We start from the raw sequence: 22,758 nt of genomic DNA on the forward strand, positions 1-22,758 counted from the left end.
AATTTTTTCATGGTTTTAAGAGACTGGACAGCTTTTTTTTTGCTAAAGCTGTGGTTTAAATGGGGCTCATTACTACATCATAATAGTCTCATTATTTAATGTCATCTGTTCTCAGTGTTCCTTGCTGGTGAAAGGCTGAGGAGTGTCTTGGAGTGTAAGAGAGAAGAGATCTTCACAGGAAGGTGATAGGGCAGGAATTGTGGGTTATGTCTTTATTGCTGACCCTTGGTCCAGCAGTCAGCCAGCCTTTCCTCCAGCCTCTCTGCTGGTCCTTCCTGTGCCAGCTGTCTCCCCTGTCTCTGTCTCACCCCAGCTGTGTCTCAAGTGTCCTTCTCTGTTTGCTTCCTGTGTCTGTCCCTGTCTGTCTATCTGCCTGTCCTTCTCTATTTCACCCATCAGCCAAAACTGTGTTCTTTTCCAGGCAGTGGTGTCCAGAGCAGTTGTGGAAATGCTGGTGTAAGATACAGTGTTAAAGGCTGTCAATAGCTTCTTCTCACTGACTTACTCTTCTCTTCTTACGGCTCCTCTCTATCGTGGCAAGTGTTGATTTTAGGGCTTGTTTGCTTGTGTAGAAAAAACAAAATCATTGGAAGAAACCTTCTGTTTTTTATGTTAGAAATGATTGTGAATCTGTTTGTTTATTTTTATTTTGTATGTGGCAGTAAGTTTCGAGATTGCCTGTGGCTACAGCAGAATGTAGCTGCACCTCCGTTCCCTTGTCTGTGGCAACTCCAGCCCCAGGACCCTGGCTCTCCTCTCTCTGTCTGCCTCACACCAGTGCAAATTAAAATCCCCTCGCTGCGGGGGTGATTAGCCATGAGAGAGCCTCCAGCCCTCTTGATTAAGGTAGTCAGCAGGGCACACACCTTCTCAGGGTCAGGAAGCCCATTGCAGCAGCAGACGCCGTGGCTTCATGTAGGACAAACTTGCAAAAGCAATTTTCTGCATCTGCAGAGGAAAAGTAACATGCCGGGATGTGAGAAACCTGAGAAAAAGAGGGAGAATGTGTGACCTGCATCTTCTGCCTGTAATAGTTGGCAGAAGAAGTGACTTTCATTTCAGATTTGCAATTTTCAAAGTGATATTTCAGCTGCCTTCTTCCTCTGCCTTGTATAGATTTTCTTTTTTTACTTTTAGTTTTTTTCCTGGTTTCATTATCACTGTTCTGTTTCAATTTTATTTTCTCCCACTCTCTTTGTACAGAAGACCTAATTCAGTTTTAATTGTTCTCCAGTTATACAGAAAATAAGTATTATCAGCCTAACAAAGAGTTGGTGTCTCTTCAAAACTTGTCATTGACACTGTCCTTTTCATTCTGCAAGAAAAGAGAGCTATAAATGACTTAATACCTGTAGCAGCAGGAGTTTCTGTGCTCAAACTCAATATATTTTTTGTCTGATGCCATCATGCTAGAAATTAATACAAATGAATGTTCCTGGGGATTGGCAATTGATAGAATATTTTATAATTGCTGGGTTGTGTATAAAATGCCCACTATGACTGCATTCTTCTTTTCCAAAGGTGGATGCCAGCTCTGTTTTTTCCTATTAGTCCTATAAGTGGGCCTCTGTCTGTCTTGTTTGCCCAGTAAGGAACCACACTGGGCAGGTGAAAAACAGAACCATATTGCTGGGTTGGATTATTTCTATTGTCATGTATATCAATTGCTCCCATTGCATAGCTTTTTTTCCTTCAAGACCTTGGGATTGAGTTGGGTGTATTGTTAATTTCCTGTTAATGGAAGGTAAGGTCGCACAGTCAGACACTTTCAGCGTTTCCCTGTGGGTATAAAGGGGCATTCTGTTTGCATGTCCACAGAGGACAGGTGCTCACCCTCTAGGTAAGTCAGTTAGACATCCCTTTGTACCATCTTGGCTTTGGTAAGTAATAGTTTTTAAGTGCTGTTGACTTACCTTCCTAAATCTGATTCAAAACAAATTCAGATGTTCAAGTCAAATATTTAGTATACATTATCAGCATTATAATACATGCAAATAAACAGAATGATCATGTCTAACAAGTCTTTGCGCCAAAGACCAATTTGTTAAATGAACAATCCAGTTGTAATTGCAGTAAACATCTGGATTATTAAGAAACAGATTTTCACTAGACATGGGGTTTTCTTGTATGTGCAGACTAGTGTTTTGACATTCAAGGATGTCCTACTTCCTAAAGACCTGTCTGTGAGATTCAGACATTGTCCAGGATCAGTGTGTCTTGCGTCTTCTAATGTTATAATATCTCTGAAAAAGCAAAGATAAATCCCTCCTGGTAAGGTCAAGAACAAACCTTTGATTTATTTGACCAGTTTTTCACAATATGTAATTCATTGTTCTGGTTCTGTCAGGAGTATATTTTGCTGAGCTTGGGCATTAGCACACTATCTGAAACAAGAATCTGATCAGTACTTTTTCTTCAAATAAATTGCACATACTTCAGCAATATCTACTCTTAAGTTTCTCAAATGCTCATTCATCCCAGGAAGTGGAAGTTAATATTTTCTGGTGACAAATTAACTCACTTACAATACAGAGTGCCAATAATTACATCAGCAGATCAACGATTTCTGTCTTCACATGAGTAGGTCATGCATTTATTTCCAGTCTGGCTGCCAACACCAGTCTTCCCATGCTGTAATGGCAAGCCTTTTTTTCAAGCAGACAAAATGAGTTTGAAGCAGGAAGTTTTCAAGGGAGCCTCTGTGGAGACGTGTGTGTTTTTCCTCCTGGTCTGTCTTTCTCCAAGTCTGTGCAGGAGGACCTGCACGCAGGGTCTGTGAACAACTTGAGCTCTGCTTTCACAGAACTTTAAAGTTTGAAGGTCTGGTAGGAATTCTCTACATTTCCAAAGGCTTCATAGCCAAAAGAGATCTTGCAAATGACACGCGTTCGTTATGTCCTTAAATGTTCATTGTTTCATTATCCTAGTCGTCTATATTGACTCATTTTGGTGCCATCTGACTGACCCTCGTAGTTCAATGTAAAACCGTATGAAACTCACGACAGATGGCAGTGTTTGTTTACAGCCTTTTTGTTTGTTTGCTTAAGGAGTCTTTTCCTAATGCTGTTTGGTAACATCATGGGAGCCACGCTTCCATACTGCAGCATATCGTGTTTGTGTTCACTTCGGTCCATTGGCTGCTGAGCGGCTGAGTGCACTGCGCGGCTTTTCTCTTCTGTGCGGTGATGTGGACATCTGTTCTGCCTCCTGGGCTACTCTGCCCAACTAGAGGGGCCCAGCATGGCAAGCTAGCGCATGGTCATATGAACAGCACTGAACCACACAAAGAGCAGGCAGGGCAAGCATGGAGAATGATAATAGGCCTCCAACAATATTAGGATAATGATCTGATGGCATACAGTCATAGCTTGCTGAAAGATTGAAATGAGGCTCTTCTAAGAGACAGCATCTGTTCTGTCTGTGCATGAAATGGTCTTCCAGCTCATATTTCTGAGTGTGTTGTTCATGTACTATATCATTTCTGTAATATTATAACCTGCACACACATACATATATCAATTGAAATTAAATTTCATAAATTTAATTTTCAAAACTTCACAGCACGATTTCTCAGTTTAAAGAATTTTTGATTGACTTTTGGAGGAGGGGTGTTTTGGTGAAGTTCGGGAAATTGGTTTTCCTCCAGGTTGCAGAAGAACAGTTAAGTAAAGGTGTTGCTGAATATGATCCCGATGGATTTGTTTGTGCATTTTGGAATAATAGTCGCCTCCTCCCACACTCCTGTTCCCGCAGGAAATACGAAACATCCACAACGAGGAGCTGATGGGAATCCGCAGAGAGGAGGAGATGGAGATGTCGGACGATGACATGGAGGATGTTCCAGAAAGCAAGGACTCCGATGAGACAGGTACCTCGCTGACTCTGTAGGATGTCCTGGGCAGGTGTCAGAGCAGCCATGACATAGAACGCCCAGCTGTCAATTAGACAGTGACTGAGCTGGGCCTAGAAGCCCCTGTGTCAATGAAGAAGTCAGAATGGGGAGTAGAGCAGTAGTACAGTTAGTGCCCTTGAAGGCAGTTGACTGGACCTGGGAGATACTTAAAAGACTGGGAGAGAAGAAAAAGGAGGACTGTGATGTATTTTTATGGGTTCTTAAAAAGATCTTTTTTAGAGCTGTTAGAATGATGCCGATTTAGGTATCCCTAAATACTGTGATGTTCCGTTATGCCATATGGTACAAGAATCAGAGGCAGCAACAGCTGACAGATTCTGTCCTTTAAGTGGCCGTATCAGTCAGTGGAAAGCACATACAGAGACAGCCTAATTGCATCTTGTTCTAGTATTTCACATGGGGAAGAATCAGTCTGGACTGCCTTCTTCCTGTTTACCCTGTCCGTATGACTCCCCAACACATAATCTAGCAGCTATTCCTCCTCTTGTTCTACACAACAGAGCACTCCTTTGTCAAATAGAGCCATCTGCACTGGGTTTAATGGAGCTTACCAAATGGCTTGCCTCCCTGAAGGTTTAAATTCAGATTAATTTGAGGGCTCCATTTCTCTCAGTGGAGAGCTTCCCGAAGTGCAGGAGCTCTTCTGGGGTGACGCACACGTGGGGCTCTCTGCTGTGCTGGCCCTGCCCTGCAGCAGCATGGTCTGTGAAGAGAAGTCAGTAGGTATCAGTCTGCAGCTGCTCTTTGGAAGCAGAATTGCAAGCCGTGTTGCATGGGCTTGACTCAGGATATACGCTGTAACAAATGAACCGTAATAAAAGAAAGACAAACCTTAAAGCAATGGTCTTGTTGCAATGCCTGCAGCCTTATCTGCAAGAACTACAGCACAAGCACTGAATTGCTTCACATCACCTTATCTCAGGAAGAGTCACCCGAGCTAGAAGCACCACAGGCAGGTTCTGAGGATGCATGTTGTTCCATGAAGCGTTCTGTTTTGTTATGAACTCAGCATTAATGATCTTCTGGGTTTTCTAATATGACATGTTGCTTGTTAATATGCAAATATATGCAAATATAACCATTATTTTACTGAGTTTTGATTTTGTGTGCCACCCCAGTTATTAAATTATCACAATAATGACACAAAGACTACCAATAACCTGAAGGGATTGAAAATGAAATTCATTAGATGTTTATTGTTCATAGCTGTATGTTTAGTTAAATTTTGTATCTGTCCTGTTTTATTTGATTTATTGCCAACAACTCCAGTTCCAATACATATTTTGCACCAGGTGGATTTTTGAGACTTGCTGTGCAAATCAGATCTGTTCCAGTGTTTGTGTTCTACAACCAGTATTCTTCAGCTTGCTGTAGGCCAGCAGGTATAGCTTGATTGTTAATTCCAATATGAGAGTTCCTGCATTTTCCTCCCTGATCACTGCACATTAGAAACACAAATTGGCACGCCTTGATATGAAGTGCAGAGGCCAGCTGAAGAACATGTTATATACAGTACAGCTCCAATCCATGAGCGTCTCTGAATTGCTAAGACCTTGTACCAAACTGCCCTGCGGTCGAGGCCAAATCACCAAAGTACTTCAACAAATGGCTTCATGAGGCTCTGGAATCAGGGAAGTTAACATGAACCAGACAAGCAAAATAGCCTGAATGGCCTCTTCCCATTTATAACCTTTCCCCTGTTCCGAATACAGAGCTGCATTTACAAATTCTCCTTGACACTGCTGTATCTCTGTACAGCTGGTATGCAGGTTTATATCTAAGAAATATTCTCCTGCTTGACTCACTCGGCTCCTGTCTCAGATATTTTTCAGTCACAGATGCTTACCTATTCTGCACTTTAAGATGGGGAGTATGAGAGGCATGAATATCAAGCCCTTGCATAAGGCAACCATACAGTGCTTAAAGCATTTACAGTCAAGTGTTTTTTGTGAACCATAGCACAGATAATGATTGTTAATGCATTTTCAATAGAAGTAGCGCCTGGAAGCATTAGCAGTGCCTCTTAGCACCTCATCCCTTAGTTGTGTATGAATACAAATGGAGCTCTTCTCTAATGTGCTTCTCTGACACACTGAACCCTGATCACCTGTAGCTATAGCAAGTGGCTGTGAATACCAGAAAGGGAACACTTTGCATAAATTTGATTGAAAATAATAGTTTACAATCCAAAATACATACTAAGTTAGATTTGTATAGAAATTTTAACAAATGGCTTTTGCATAATGTTTCCTCATTAAAATAAGATACGTGAGTACAGGAAGTGATCTACAGTGCTCTTGAAGATTTCGTTCATTAATGTCCCACGGTGGCTTCAGTCGAGAAACACTGCCTGTGTCGTTGTTCGTTTCCACCACACCTGCCTCCTACTTCCTCACGCTCCTCTGCCCTGCCTCACTGCCACTCCCTCCCCTGGGTGGCCTGTTCTCGCCCGCAGGGCCGGCGGCTCAGGCAGAGGCTCTGAAGGAGGAGAACGACAGCCTGCGCTGCCAGCTGGATGCCTACCGGAACGAGGTAGAGCTGCTGAAGCAGGAGCAGGGGAAGGCGCTGCCGCAGCGCAGCGAGGAAGATGCCACCCGCCAGCAGCAGCTGAGCTTCCTGCAACAGGCACTGCAGGGCATGCAGAAGGTAGGGCACTCGTGCACAAGGTACTGAAGGCACAGGGCTAGAGAAGGTACCGGCAGCACAGGGCTAGAGAAGGTACCGGCAGCACAGGGTTTGAGAAGGTACCGGCAGCGCAGGGCATGAACCATCTTTAGCATGTTTTTCAGGGTTGGAGTTCAGACAACTGACATTTCAATTAAAGCCACATAAAGTGGTAATAAGACCTAATTTTAGGAACAAATAGGTTTATTCCATGCTGAAAAAAGAAGAAAGAAAGCACAACGTGTCGGCTGTGGAGCCTTCTTCAGGTGTGAAGCCTTTTCAGCTCACACCTGAAGAAAGCTCCACGGCCGAAACGTTGTGTTTTCTTTCTTCTTTTTTCAGCATGAAATAAACCTATTACTTGTTCCTTTGCAGCCTGCACATGCTGACACAGCTACTCACTTGAACTACTACAGACCTCATTTTAGAATTGAAAGATATTGATAATGTACTAAATTATGGAAGGCTTGTATTACCTTAACACTGCATGTGCAATGGGCAAAACTAATGTTTGCATGGTAGGGGTATGTGCTCAGGGTAGGCTGTATTGTACCAGGCCTGTGCTGAGGGTATGCAGTATTGCACCAGGCCTGTGCTGAGGGTATGCAGTATTGTAACAGGAAAGTTCAGCCTGGACACAGTGGCACAATCATGCACGTGTCCAGGCACAACCTGGAATTGTTGCAGATATTAGAATTTAACAAGAAGAGTCCTTCTGTTGTAACAGTTCTAACACACTCACTGTCAGGGCAGTGATAATTAGCATGACCTTTCTGCAAAAATATTCTGTTCTGCCTCATTCTCACTCACACAACCAAGACTGACTGCCTCCTGCACCCCACAGGCCCGCTCACTCTTCCCAGAGGTGTTTTTCTTATTGATAGTCCTGGGGGAGACGTTCTTTCTGTAGGATTGGTGTCTCTCGTGCTTGAAGCAGTTAGTTCAGTTTCTCTTGCGCAGGAGTGTGTAGATACCAGCCATTCTGTGCAGTCGTGTCTCATTTATTCATGAGGGATTATGACTGAAATAGAAACGGATGAGTTATTCTCTGGGTATAAGAGTCTGAGCAGGTACCAGCATTTCAATTATTGATTACAGCAGCTCAAACATTATAGCTTCGGTGGCTACAGTTTAGTATCTGTAAGACATAGGTGTTCCCCTCGTGATGATGCAGCACAGTCCGCAGGCCTTCTGTCCCACAGGTGAATGCCCTGTGTGTAACAGGGGAGGTTAGGTCTCCAGTAGTTAACAGGAAGGACCACATATTCTCCTGCTCTGTTCTTCAGGTGCTTTGCCAGCTGAGCCTGAAATGACCTGTTGTTGATACTAAGGTTCACAGCCTAGTCTGTGTGTCTGTGGACAAAGGGAGAGGCTAAGTCTCAAAATAAATCATGAATTGTGTTTCATCCCCAGTGAGGGACCGAATTCAGAAATGTTTGCGATTGTGAAGTTAGAATTGGGATTGTATCAATGCAGAGGTTTTTAAAAAAGTTTTTGAAGCTGTTAGGTTCTCAGACAGCAGAGAACAGGTGGGAAGGTTTGAGGTTGTTCTTCGCAGTAACAGTATAGAAACACACAGCAGCAGACACACACTCTTGTTTTGAAGTCATTTATTGAGCTTCCTGGCTCAAGGAAGAGCCCAGGGGAGGACCTTCCTAGCCCTGGGCATCATGGTGGTGGGGTCAGGGGGGTAATTGCTTAGCTTCTAGACTGACAGAGCGCAGAAGTAAACAGCCTGTGAGGAATGTAAGCACATCAGCGTGAGTCTAAACAGCAGCAGCACCTCAGGGCCGCGCTTGCGTGCAGGAAAGGTGCACAGTCCCTCTCTACAGCACATATACGAGGTGATGCTGAACTGTCCTTGGGGTCCAGTAAAGCCTGGAGTAGTTCAGTACTTTGCCGTGGTGCTACCGTGTTGGTGCCTGGAAATCCTTTTAGATAAAGAATGAAAATGAAAACATTAAAGACATGGAACTCAACAGGTGTTTGTTCATCACACGTTTTGCATTTGGATTTATAAGCAAACAGAATTCTTCATGATGTGAGGGGAACTGAAAATGTTCCAGGTCTTGGTCAAACGGAAAAGCACAACTATAGTAAATGTGAAAGAGCACTCATTTACAGGAAACTGTTACACAGAAGCATTTCGATATCTCCTCTGTCCTTTTCTCCTTTCGCAGCAACTGCTGAAGATCCGCGATGAGCTGACGCAGCGCGAGGCAGAGCTGGAGCGGAGCCTAGAGGAGAAGAAGCTCCTGGAGGCGGAGCTGCAGAGTCTGAAGGACCGGGGGACGCATGGACACCCGCGCCAGGTCAGCCCGCCGCTCCTGCTGCTGTAAGGCGCTGGTCTGCCTTCCTTCTCCCTCCTTCTCCCTCCAGCCGCCAGAGCTCTGCCCCCCCGCGGAGATGGCACAGTGCTGCGTGGGCGGCATGAGTCAGTATCGCTCCCTGCGAAGGAGGATTCTCTTTCCCCTTTGTCAGAAAATGAAGTGGAAAGGTTTCTTGTCACTTCCTTCTGCAGCCTTTATTTTTCAATTATATGGTCATGAGGCCCATGGCAGCTAAAGTGAAACATTAAGAATGTTTTATTTCCCCGGCGGAGCACAGCCGTGCTCAGCCATGATAAGGTTGAACACTAACCACAGTAAGGCCGTGCGGTACAGCACAGCAGCCTGGTGCTGTCCAAGGAGATGACTCCACAGCCGCTCCTCCCTTCTGCCCTGACACACTCCTTCCCAAGCAGAAGCCCCAGTAAAGATTCACATGAAGCAGTAGATTATATTAGGAGATCTCTGGTATCGGTCTTCCTGAGGTCCTTTAAATGCAAAAGAACGAAACAGAACTGATTGTGCCCCAGAGAAAACTGCGTGTCTAATACATCTGGCATGCTGGAGAGGCTCATTAAAAAAATAAAATAGAAGTGATGGATCTGATATGTGCTTTAATTAAAATGAAATTAGTTTAAAATGAGTTTCAATGCTTAAAAAATATTTTTTAAATAACTCGTCATAAATTGGGAATAGGGCTCACATCAAGTCTTTTGTTTCATTTTTAATGAAAGCAAGTGATTCATTTAACAAGGCTGAAAAAACAGCATTTACAGGCCTTCACATATTTTACGGTATTTACATCTCGGAACAACAATTCATTTTCAAAGTCTGCCTCCTCCAGTTTCAGTGCGGTAGCTACAGGGAATCTGTTTGCCAAGATAACCAGTCGCCACTGGAGATGACAGAGAAAAGGTCTCTGCCTTGAAAGGTATTTCACAAGATAACTTTCCTTCTTCTGTGGGAGATATTATTGCCTTTCAACCTTCAAAGGATGAACAAGTACATATATTCCCAAGATTAAAAGAGTGTCCTCTGTAAGGCAACTCGGAGAGGACTTGGTTCAAGAATAGAAAGGTATTAACAAAGCTAACCCAGTGAACTTCTTCAGGATTAACAATGAAACACAAAGTAAGGGCTCAAATGGAGTCCAAGAGGAAGTGCATTTGAAATTGGAATCAGGAGCCACTTCCTGACGCAAGGACTCGTGGGGGTTTGGCACAAGTAACTTAGCCGCGATGCTCAAGGGGATGAGTCTTCCTTCAAGTAATGGCAGCTTGAGATCCTTGGATCACTTGCCTGCTAGAAACGAAAGGAGCTGAATTTAGCATCTCGTTTGTAACCTTTCTTTCATCTCTGATCTCACTCTCCCCATTATTTTAAATTAGGTATCGAATGCAGTCGGGACTGCTCCCTTACTTGTTAGTGTCTGCCTAGCTGTGTTTGTAGGGTTACTGAGTTGCTTTCGCTGCCCAAGCACAGCTTTCCCTGTCTCCCTTCCCCAGCCTGTACGGATCTTTTTCCTCTCACTCCCAGCTGCGGCTGAATTTGGAGAAATAAAACGACTGCATTGCATCCAAGATGGGTGTGTTTGTGGAGACACGTTAGACAGTCTAACGATCAGCCAACAAGCCTCTGCGCTTTCTTCAGAGCCGCCACTGACAAGCAGTGGAAAGACTTCACTAACGGTTGTAATGCATTGCAGTGCTTTTGATTGTCTACACAAGTAGGTGGATTGTGGGAAGCAATTTCAGTGAGTGCAGAAAACTGTATGAGGTCTAAGCTTGATCTGGTGATATGTGTTATATGTGTTTGTTCTCTAAAAGAGGTGAGGGAGAATGTGTGAGTACAGCTGTTTGCATGTATGTTCATTTCTCTTTTAATTCAAACCCAGAGTGCAGCCAAACGAATCTGTCCTGTGGTGGAGTGTTGTTTTTGACATGGCACGATTCGTTGCTGAAAGCTCTCCTTATTTTATTAATTGATTGCAGCTGGAGACAGCCGACAGAGATGACAGAGGGAGCGATGAGAGCGCTAATCAAGGCAATGTAAGTGGAAAAGGTTGTTTTTTTTTCTCTTGTTGCTCTGTAGCTGTCTTCAAGCTACTGCCTGCTCTCTTTTCCCAGTGACATGACAGATCGTTACAGGCCGATCGAGCGCCGAAGAACTTTTATTTGTTGGACAATAAATCACCGTGACACAACTGGGTTAGAAAACAAAACTGTCCGATCTTTGGAGGATATGAGGACCAGGGCCTCTGAGGGGAACAGTAAGCTGGGAGAGTTGGGAACTGGGAGACCAAGGTGCTGGCAGGCGTGGGAAACCTTTGTGTTTGAAGTTGTGTGTCCTTGAGAGCAGCAGGCTGCCTCTCTGCCTCTCGTTAGGAGATGCAGAAGCCCCTGCTAACTTGTCAAACAAAGGCAGTAAACAATAGCTTGATCATTAGCACAGCCAACACCACAATTGTGTTAAAGTTTTGATTTTTCTTCTTGCGTGGAGTGAAAACTGATGCTGTCAGCTCCTGCTTTGCAAACTTTTTTTTATCCTTTCACTCCAGTTTTTCCTTCTTTTTTTCTTCAGGAGCTGCTTATCAGCATCTCGGTGTCTCACCAGTCGCGATTCACCTAAGAACAGTTCTCGAACTCTTCAGCCTTCTCCGAGCTGTTGAGATATGATTTCTGTTGCTACTTGTTGACCTCAAACCACTAGGAAATGAACAAAAGAAGGAAAAAATAAATACATAGCATTTGCTGCTTGACGGCAATCTGCAGGGAGAAATACTCTGTTGCTAAAGGAATTACCTTTTATGAGAATAATACCAGGGAGCTTTTTGGGTTATCACCCCTATTATTCTTCTCACCAGACACCGTGTTTGTATTATGACCAGCCAGAGAACTGTGCGCTACCAATTTGATGTTTACCCGCTATTAAATTTACAGGAAAGACTTCCTCAAATGCTTATTAATTTATTTTTGTTTTTTCCAACTCTGCCTCGTGTCTGTGGGCCGATCCGGTGCGCGGCCCCTGCAGCAGGACAGCGCTGCTCCGACCGCGGCGTCCTGCAGCGCAGAGCGGGACAGCCCCCCCGACAGGAGCCCCCCAGGCCCAGTCCGGTCCGAGAGAGAGGCCGTGCTCGTCGGTAAGCGCCGTCACAGCAGGGCCCCCCTAGCGTGGCCTTAACACCGCCAGCAGACAAGCTAGAACAGTGAAGCCGAGAGCGAGCTCGGATTCGTTTCTCCCGCTCTCTCAGCTGGGGCAGGAGCACAGGTGTCAGCTCTGCACCCTGTCAATAATTCCCATGAGGCTAGAGTGCGTTTCATTGAGGGGTGCACCCTAGAACTGAGCTGTGGTCTCCCCAGCGGAGGGACAGAGGAGATCCGGAGCTCTCCTCTCCAGGTAGCCGAGGAGTGTGCGAATCTGACCTGGCAGTGGTGGATTAGGACAGGGCATTCTGTGCACTGCATGGAAGTCATTACACGGCGGAGTGAGTGCCATGATTAGCTATGAGCTTGTGAAGCAGCTGATGGGCTGCTCTTTGAGCGTGCGTCTGCTCCCATCACTCATGAGCAAGCGGGGAGCAAGAGGCGGAGAAGTCTGTCTCTTTTCCTTGCTTTGCTCTACATACTGAATTATATTGGATTTACTTCAAAATATTTCTCCGTGGTGGAAAAACTATCCCTTACATAGTGTAGCTAGAAGTTAGCAACAGCTTGCAGCAAGAAACATTTGTAAAAATGCTTATTGCATTGCAGTTACTTTCTCTCTGAAATGTCTCATGGTAATAAAGCCCACATTAAACCTACCCTTTATTGAAAGCAGTTGCCACCCTTCTGTTCAATATTGCCTTAGTGAGGCTGGGTCTGGATCATAATTCTGGTGGTACGTATCGCAAGAGTATGACATTCTGTGTCAGCATTGCTGCTCAGCATCAGACAAGCAAACTGTTCTAATACACTTGTTGAGCACAGGCAGATATTCATACCTCGGCTCGGCTGGCCAGCACTCTTATCGTGCAGAAGCATACAGGTGCCCATGTTCTGTCCTTTGATGCCTGGAAAGCATTAAGTAATTAAATGTCAATAAAACTGATAAAAACACTCTACAGATCTCAAGAGTCAAATCTGATACTTCAAATCCTTCATTTACATTAAATACTCATGCAGCTCAGGTTTGGAAATAAATGCTTTCATATGCACCTGTAATTGCTATTAATTAATGTTAGATGTGCAAGACTAATAATTAAGCGTTTCCACTCTGATAGACACTTGGAGGAGTGCTGCAGCACTGCAGGGCTCTCACCTGCTCACAGCACACCGACAGCACACAGAGAGAGAGGGCTTGCTGTCATTTGTGCTGTGAGTGTGACATTGTTTTAGCAAAGCATGCTGAGCTGCCCCACAACATCTGAAACCAGCTTTCCCAGGGAATACCTCTGCTCTCTCATCACATTCTTAGCTGAAAACATCTGCTGCTGCTATGACCAAATACAATTTAAACAAAATAATGCCAATCCCAGTGTCAATACTGGTATTACAAATACGTTATCTGTCTCCCATTAAAAAGTATGCAAAGCTTTTAAAATAATGCTGCATGTTTTTTGTATACAGGTTTGTTTACTTCAAAAATGTACAAAGAGCTCCAGTATAATATGCTGACAATTAAGTTTGTGTGTAGCTGGAGACTGCAAACCACTGCTGTTTATGCCATGGGGCTCCAGCTGAAATCAAACTGAACTTGTGACAATGGGTAGCAGCAATAAAACAACCACACTCGATGTTTCATGTGTTGCATGTCTGAATGCCTGAGTTGGTCTGTTAGCCATCTTGTTTATCTGAGCTGCAGAGGCTCTGTTTCTCCCTTGTCTCTGTGCCTTTGATTTCAGCAGAGGAGGGGGCACAGAGAGCACAGTTACTAACAGTAACAGGGTTTGTTTCTCTGCACCGAGCTTGTGTTGATGATTCTTTGCTCCTCTCTCAGGTATCATCTCCACCTTCCTCCATGTCCATCCCTTCGGAGCCAGCATTGAATACATCTGCTCCTACCTGCAGAGGCTCGACACCAAGGTAGGCTGCAGGAGGGGAGCAGGCAGAGGGGAAAACCACAGCCCAGAAAGAAACAGAGTTAGGCACAACATCTGTGTCCTCCGGTGCAACTGACATTTCTTCCTTCTCCTGCTGGATCCTGCAATGCCTCAGTGTCACCTGACAGTGAACGGATTAAATGTGACGAGACTGGACGGGCCGTGCTGCCACCAGGGGTTAATGTCTAGCTGGCACACTCTGTATGAATACGACTGTGTACATTAAATACACAGTTTGGCACGTGGTCCTCAGCACCAGGATTCATGTACAAGGAAGCCCCTGAATACATGTAGAACAGAACACATAAAGCACAAGGCATCATGAAAGAGACATTTCCTCTTGCCTGGCCAGGGGCTTCCTGGTTGTTGATTGATTGGGTTGATTGTACATGGGGAGGTATAGTCCCAGTCGAGCACCTTCTTCACCTCACTTTCCTTTTTTTGAGGGAATTGTAAGTACTAAATCCTCATGTTCTTGAAAATCTAAGACACTTCCAATCCCTGTACTTCAAAAGCAAGACAGCAGTGTCAGATGGGAGAGCTGCGTGCATGTGCGAAAGCGCTCTGTGTTGTTGCTGTCGTGCTTCCCTCCGACTCGCCTGGCTCCGGCAGAGTCTGCCTGAGTGGGCGAGCACAGCTGTCTGAGGAGCTCCTTCTCAGGGACTCCCTTTAATTACTTCTGCCACCAGCAAGCCATTTCTTTATTTTTAATTAATATGGTATTAAATTCCTGAAACCCCAAAAATACCACCAAATAATTTTACGTCTTCTTCTGGGAAAGTAAAGAAAAAAACATATAATTAAAAAACATCTCATTTTAATGCTGTATGATCAGTATGTTTCATCAGTCCTTGTGTTTAGCATGGAAGTGGGTTATGCTTGTGCAATCCAGCTATTTAAAATGCATCATGGATTGCTCTTCCTTTAACCACAAGGCTCAGAGTACTGAAGTACTTTAAGACTGCGGTCTCAGTCCTGTGTCACATCACATTACCTCTGCCTGGAAGAGTCTGTGGAGAGACACTTCCTTAGCGATGCTCTTGTCAAAACAGCACTCTGATGAATGACCCCGCTTGCTGCATGTTTATTACTACTGCGGCGTTGTGGGTGAGATGTTGATTATTTCATACATTAAAGCTCAAACTAGATTTAATATCCTAGAATCTGCTGTTGTCCACATTTACCTGCAGCACTGTATGTTTGCCACACCTGATTTGTCTTGTATTTTTTGAGGAGCAAGGGTGCCTATCCCTTTCTGTGATGATTTGTCACAATCAGTGGTCTGTGCTCACAGTTAATCTAGTTCTGTGCAAGAACCAGTTGTACTGACAATGCAGCAATTTTGTCACTTAAAAAACCTTCCTACCCTCAGTGGTTCTGTATGCACAAAGACATCCTGTTTATACAGCGTTTCTTCGTGTGTGTTTGTGTTCTAAGGGTTTGTAATGTGGGATATATTACTCATGGGGCTTTCTGTTGCTGAATCGAAGGTCGAATTCCTTCCTCAGTCATTGCGTTGTGCTCTGTGTCCAGATCAGCGCCAGCGAGGTGGAAGCGCTCCTCAGCAGGCTGCCCTGCACGTTCAGGCAGGAGCTGACGGGCGTGGGAGCCAGCCTGGAGAAGAGGTGGAAGTTCTGTGGCTTCGAGGGCATCAAGACTGCGTAGGGCAGCTGCCAGGAGGGGAGCGCGTGGAGCAGAGACAGAGCACGGGCAGGGTGTTTTCAGACGCCTGCCCCCTTGCCGGGCACTCCTGGTGGGTCTGGGGTCCCGGCTTCGCTCGGAAGGACGGGCAGACTGGCAGGGCCCGGCAGGGTCTGGGGCCCAGGCCTGCGCTCCGCACCGGTGTCTGTCTCCCAGGCCAACTCGGAACTCAGACGGATCCTTTTCTTCCTCAAGATGAGCCTCTGGGCCTGGATAACAAACAAGACGACGCCATGATCAGGGCTTCTGTGGCCCCAGTCTTCTTTCTTTGTATCTCTTTCTTTCTCTCTTGCTCTGTTCATTTTGTCTCTCATTTCTAATAACAATATTTTGGTGTACAGGATGTTAACTGTTGCTGAGCAGATTTTGTCACTAGATATATAAAAACTTGATACTGTATATCATAAAAGAAAAAGGGAAAATCATGTATTGATTTCTTCCAATTGAGTTTTTTTTGTTCTATTTATTTTCAACACTTTTTTTAAAATTCATTAATGCTTAAGGATGGTTTTAAGGCAAGGAGCTTCTCTTTGGAAGACATGCTTGGTTTGATGGTGGGCATTCAGTTCAGCATCCCTGGGCTGTCTGAGATGCTTAACTGTGCAGGTGCAGCCAGCCGGGGTCCACTTTCACCCTCGAGAACAGCAAACTGGTGCCTCTAGCAGCTCCCCTGTCGATGTGCTCCAGCCAGCCCTGCCTGCCGGTGTTCTCAGGGTGAGCTGATCTAGATCTAATCTCGTCTCCCCTCCTCTTCACTGGGGTGGGGGACAGGCGGGTGCGCGGAGTGCCTGTGGAGCTGGAGTCCGTGTCATTCATTGATGTTATCTCTCGTGAAGAGAGAGGTGGCAGTGCGTGACCAGCCTCCTGGCTTTCCTTCAGGTAGCGTCAATCCATTCGGCTTCTGCAAAAGCGTCTGCTAACTCCATTTGTGCTACTGCCAGAGGACAGCCTCTTAGCCTTTGTATCTTCTGAAGTTTCTTTTCATTTTTTTGGGTCATTTTTATACTGAAAGGCCATCTTTCTTCCTGTAGCCAAGTTAGGTTTTCAGTTACATATCAGGTGGTTTTAGTGGTTTTTAAAACACTTAAAAAATACAGTGTTTTCATGCTCGCAAAAATTTGTTCTAGGTGATTTTTGTAATGCAGGTTTTGAATTACTGTAACTCCCTTGTGATTCCATGTCCTTTGGTGTTTTGATTGTTTAAAGACTGGGTGAAGGGAGGTTGAAAAGCGTGCTGGAGTTGGGGGGATGCAGCTCGGCCCGTGAAGTCAGTAGTCTTCTCGGAGTCCATATGAGTGCCAACTACATGGACGAGTTAAGAAAAACAGTTGTTTGATTTTTGTAGCTCTGGGAAACCAAAGGTTTAATGCACTTGATTTGCTGCACTTCTGAGTTTTGAAAGTAGTGTATGTTTTATATTTTCTTAATTTCTTAGGTCACGACTTAATTTCTAAATCATAGCCTTGGCGTGTAGCTTAAGTTAAACACATGCAATATGTTTTCATTCAGAGATTTTACTTGCACACATATAAACACACATCAGGACCACCCAGAGTCTGTAGAGCTGTAGGCATCAGTATTGGCGTTCTGTGAACTCGTTACCTAGAGTATCTTGACTACCACTTGCTTTGGTAAGTTACTACTGGTAAAGTTAAGACTCAGTATTTTATAAAGTATTTATTAGGTATTTATTACTAAATAGCCTTAGGGTACTTTTCTCTGTACTTTTGTTTCCAGGTATGCACACACACAGATAGTGTGTATACTGAGCATCAAATGAAACTTAAATGGATGCAGTTTTGTCGAAGTACCCCTACTAGAACCCGGACAAGTATGTATCTTTTCACTGGTGTCTGAGCCCAAGATACACAAGTCATCCCAGTTCCCAGAATTGTTCCTTGAGGCTCCAGTCTGACAGAGTGCATCCATGGCATTACTGCTGCCTTCTTGTCTTGCAAGAAAGCTGATGAGGTGATTAGGTGCTACAGTCACGATGACTCTTGAGCAGTCAGTCATCAACCAAAAACATTTATACATAAGTCTAAAGACTTATATGTATAAATGGAGTGAGATGTTCTTTTGATGCTTAGTAAATGCAATAAATAAGCCAAAGTAATTGGGTAATCAGCGCTACATGAGTTACTGCAACATAGAATGATGTCTCAGTGTAAGGTCTGATTGATTAGTGCAGAAAGGACTGACCCAAAGGGTTTGTGCTGGAAATGAACACAGTGAGTGTGGGAAAAGCCGTTCCCAGCTGTTGGCAGGTTTACCCTTGTGGGTCAAGTGTGATCTTTTCAACACCTCTTCATTCTTCTTCTGTGTTTTCTCAGAGTGGAACAAGTGCACTGCGATGTACAGTGGTATATTCCAAAGACAATATTTTCATCACATCTTACAGAAAAGAAATGCTGGAAGGTCAGTTATCACACCAGCCTCATGAATGTACTTTCTATGTTCTTGTACGTGGGAATTCTCCATTTTTTCTAATTGTTATTCCTAAAAGCTCAAAATCTGTGTTCATATGAATATTAGGTTTAAATGTAAATGGTTGTTTTATGGCTTTTTATTTCCCTTCTTATGTCATCCTAAGGCTGTGCTTTGAAAAGGTCGGTTCTGGCAGAGGGTGAGGGCTGATGCAGAGAAACAGAAATGCTCTGCTTTGCTCTGCACTCGTGAGCTGTGGCAGTGCGGCACAGTGCTGCGGACACAGTGGGGCGCCGCTGGGGCTCCGCTGTCTCTTCACCTCCGTCTCCAGGTGTGCTGTCAGTGCGGCTCGCGACTGGGACACACGTCTCTGCCCTTCTGTCCCGCATAAAAAGATGACGATCGGTATGGCCCCTTCTGGCTCCCCCTCATGCTGACTTCAGTCTTGCTGTTGATTTACAGTACCTGCATCATAAGGTCCTGTTTTTCTGTCTTGGAAATATGAAATTAATGTTGAGTGCCAGTTGTCAATCAAGAAGTCGAAAAAGAACGTCAGAGTCAAACTCTGGTTGCAGCTCACTGTACACGTCTGGATAAGAGGTTTTTTTATTTGTTCCCTGTGACTTCAGCTCTGAAGTGTTTTCTATACTGAGACTTTGCGCTATTTACAGCCGCAGCCTGAGTTTTACTGGAGTCCTGTACTTGCGATCTGTCCTTTCTGTTCATAGTTCATAACCACTGGTCAGTGCTAGTAGCATCTGTTGCTCATATAAAGCATAGTTATTCTCACTCAAGGTGGATTAAAGGTGGAGCAACAGTGAAACGCAAATAAAGGGAACGCTTTACATACATCACAATGGAGTCTGAAATCGATTTAATGCCATACAACAGTGCATAAAGCCAGCATTTAAAAATTCTCAAATCAGCCACCCTTTACACTTCTTAAATTCACAGACAGTACCTTAGTCTAACACAGCATGTAGCTAGATTCACTCTATGCCTAATTAGAGCTGAGCTGCTTATCAGGGGCTTAATGGTGATTTATGAACTCTTAGGCCATTCCTGTTAAATAGTGACTGTAAACCTATATATTAGATAATTACCTGTTTGGTTAATGATTGTCTAATGAAAACAATTTCCTGTTGCCAGTGGGAGTTAGTCAACAGTATTGGCTCATATCACCTTAGCAAGTCTCCATGTGTAGATTTAATTGTTTGCTATTTGCCTGAAATAAAGCTGGGCAGGATGAACAGTGCACACAGAGGATCTGCACACATGCTCTGAGAAATCATCCCCAGCTCAGATGTCTTTGTAAGGCTGGTGACCTGGTCTTCCTTGATCTGTGTGCCTGTCCAGCCACAGACACAAAAATGTGGAATATTTTGCCAGAAATCATGGACTCCAGCAGGTGCCAAGTGGTTGATTTTCTGATACAATAGTGCCCTCTACTGTGCAAAAGGAGCAGTTTAGCTCCTATATGTTCAGGTAATATATAGTTTAGTTTTACCATCTGGCCCCAAGGATGGCTGGAGCCACTTCATGTCTAACCCAGCTTGAGAGGGAGAATGCCCCGATTCTCTCGGTGAGCTGAACAGGTATGAATTACTCACCCCTATAAAAGTCACTGTAGAATTATAGCATTGATAGTGTCATGCACTCTTGGTTTAGTAATTACTTTCAAAATTAAAGGCAGAGAGAAGTACAGAATCATTCCCTTAAACCTCCAGAACATGTTTACTGTTGATATTTCTTTCTCCTTTGTGCAGTGTAGGACAGTTTCTATGATGTTAAGGTCTGAAATTAATTGCAAGGGAAGCTGAAGGGGTTATTGTTCACTGCCTCTTTCAAGACTTTGTCCAGCAGTTTTAAACCCACAAAGATAACAGAGTGATGAGAAGACGAAACACCACTCTTTCATGATTTTTAACCATTTATGAAAATAGTTTGGCTGAAGGTCTGTTGGTCAGCTTATCAAGATATAATGTCTCAACTCTTTTCTTTGTCTTGATCATTGTAATTATCTTTTCACACTACAGTTTTCACTCTCAGCATTTCCTCACAGTAATGAAGCTCCGCTGAGCTGTTTTAATCAGCTACAGTCCCAGACAGGCAACTCTGTGAATCTTCTTACCTTTCGGAAAAAAAGATGAAAGACAAGAGAACATTCTTTGTATAGCCAGCAATCATCTGTATTGTTAAAAATTGTATTTTTAGAAATAAAATAATTTTTTATATTAAACTTTCTCATTTGGACTTTCATTGACTTTTATTTTGAGTGCTGCTTTGTAATTTTCATTTAAAGTTTGAGATCTCAAAAAGCTTTCATATTTGTTCTTGCAAACCATTTATTGTGACTGATCTAATGAGCTTGGAGTGCTGTCTCAGACTGTAGAACATGCAGTGAGGAGCATGGAGAGGCCAGTACAAATCTAAGTGCCATGTACTGTACCTGCCAGGTTCTCTTCATATGTTGGTGAAATCCTATTTTATTTTTGCTTCTTTTATCAAGGACATGTTTTCAGGGCAGTGAAACCATTACGGCCACAGTGTGTTATAGCTGGCCCTTCACAAGGTGAAGGTCATGTTTTTTGTAGTAAACAGACAACATCAGAAAACAGTCCAATGTACAGTATGTGAGATGTGTACAGTAGCTCTGACAGGTGAGTGTTGCTGTAAAGCTGTCCAGTTTCCTGCCAAAGCAGGCAGGCCTGTGTGTGGAGAGACTACATGTCCTTTCCCATAATGATTATGAACAAGTTTCATGGTTATTCTGGAATAAACTGCCCTGAAGTTCAGAGAGCTGCACCAGCATTAGCCGAGTTGTCTCCTAATGCATTTTGATCTATGGCCGTTAAGCTTAATACAATTCCCAAAGAATTATAGGGAAGAAAAATGAACAGGACAGCCCAAAAACTCAAACTTAACGCATGAATGGTCCCTTATTAGGCTTGATTGATAGCTGCGTTTGTAAGCCTTACTCCCCAAAGAGTAAAGGCTTCCTTGCCTTTTTTACTAGAAGATAAAAAGCTTCAGTTATCCAAACCCACAGGAAAGGCTTTCTTCTTTGCAGAGTTGGAAATGTCCATAGCTGTAAAATTGCAGTTGTCAGCAGATCTATTTAGTGTGTATTCCAGTTACAGTAGGATGTGTCGTGCACATACAGCCCCAGCTGCTCTTTTCCTTCCCGTTTAACCTTCTCTTCACTGCTGCAGGTGAGCAAAGGGGCCTGAGTGTGCTTTGTGAGACTGGCAAGACAAAGGGATTCATGTACCTCGTGGACAAGGTCCTGGTGCTGTAGCAGCCTGGGATCACACTCTACAAGCCAGGGGAGTCCCCGTGGAGATTATTTCATAGAGACGTGTAGGTGCACTGCTTGTTGGACTGGTGTCACAGAAACCAATGGTTGTAACTAATGAGGTTTGAGATTTGGGGGTAAAAACTTTCTGCATTATTGATATCAGGTGATTGTTACTCTAAATATAATTATAACATCATGATATTATGTTAACTTGGTCTTGACACATATAACAAAAGGCTCAGTAAAAGATAACTTTAATATGGTTGCGAGTATTACAGAGGATAAAGGTCATTTATTTCACTGGTGATCACATTTGCACACAACAGTGTTGCAATTAGCAACTAGACAAATATGATGTGCAAATTAAATAAATGGAAATGGTCTTCTAGACGTCCTCAGACCAGAGTGTTTTTAATGTTAGTGCTGAGTCACCCCTGCTGCCCTGTTTCCCGTGGTCCAGACTCTACCCTTGTACAAGACATAGACCAGGATGCGGCCCAGCTCTGCGCTGAGGGCTGGCTCTGGAGCACAGCCAACACGAGCCAAGATCACAGATCTGTTAGGAAATTGATAGAGAAGGCTCGATCCAGTTCATTGATTGTCTGCATTCCACAAATTTCCTGGCTCAGTAAAGTGAGACCACTTAAATGATTTTCTGGACAGTTTATGTATGGTTTACTGCTGGCTGTCAGTCACACAGCCAAGGTTAGATGTGCTTAGATCACATTGCTTTATTATGGAGCCTGTGGTCCTGAATGCTTAAACTCTGAAGGCAGTGTGCAGCTGTGGGTCTGAAATCCCTTGTTCTCTCCTTCAGACCCAGAGCAGACAGTAGCTCTGGTTGTGTGAGAAGTCTACTGTTCAGCACTAAGCTGGTGAAAAGCATCTGAAAAGAAAAGGAAAAGAGAGCAGTTTGAAGCACCAAACCCAGGTTATGAAGAGCAACAGTCTGCAGACTCACCAGGGACTTTCCCTGGCTCACCAGTTAGGCCAGCTATTTGCCTCACAGGGAGAAATGGGCTGAAAATGTGTAGTCTAGAATTGTGACCGAAGATTGTTATTGTCGTTTTGTTACTTTATATTTATCCAATATATGGACACTAGGAAACAGAAATAAATTTGGCTGTTTATAACAACATAATATTTTAATCTGTTTGTTTAAAGAGTCTGCAGAATTGTGTTCTCACAGAGGTTTGACCATATTTGACACAATGTAAGCGTGGAGTAAAGGCTTTCCACACTGTGGAGACTCCTAGGTGAAATAATGTAACAATACAAAGCACATTTAGGAAAGGCAGTCGGTGCTGGTCCCCTCACAGGCAGGATTATGTCCACACTGATCTTCTCC

At 43.9% G+C, this 22,758-nt stretch overlaps 1 protein-coding gene across 4 annotated transcripts in view; it reads left to right on the forward strand.

The window, feature by feature from the left end:
- Positions 1-16,112, forward strand: part of enox2 (ecto-NOX disulfide-thiol exchanger 2) — a 182,721-nt gene extending 166,609 nt beyond the window's left edge. For 3 of the 4 annotated variants that reach the window (XM_088925256.1, XM_088925258.1, XM_088925259.1), the window contains 7 exons: positions 3,754-3,868; positions 6,369-6,559; positions 8,758-8,889; positions 10,896-10,952; positions 11,935-12,043; positions 13,882-13,967; positions 15,518-16,112. In XM_088925256.1, the coding sequence (XP_088781382.1) occupies positions 3,754-3,868; positions 6,369-6,559; positions 8,758-8,889; positions 10,896-10,952; positions 11,935-12,043; positions 13,882-13,967; positions 15,518-15,649 (822 nt within the window). In that variant the 3' untranslated portion in view covers positions 15,650-16,112. The remainder of the gene's footprint in view (positions 1-3,753; positions 3,869-6,368; positions 6,560-8,757; positions 8,890-10,895; positions 10,953-11,934; positions 12,044-13,881; positions 13,968-15,517) is intronic. The other variant, XM_088925257.1, reaches the window with a different exon arrangement.
- Positions 16,113-22,758: the final 6,646 nt, after the last annotated feature.

This window comes from Atractosteus spatula, chromosome 9 (assembly GCF_055471065.1).
Source record: "Atractosteus spatula isolate fAtrSpa1 chromosome 9, fAtrSpa1.hap1, whole genome shotgun sequence".
In the NCBI taxonomy this organism is placed as follows: Eukaryota; Metazoa; Chordata; class Actinopteri; order Semionotiformes; family Lepisosteidae; genus Atractosteus; species Atractosteus spatula.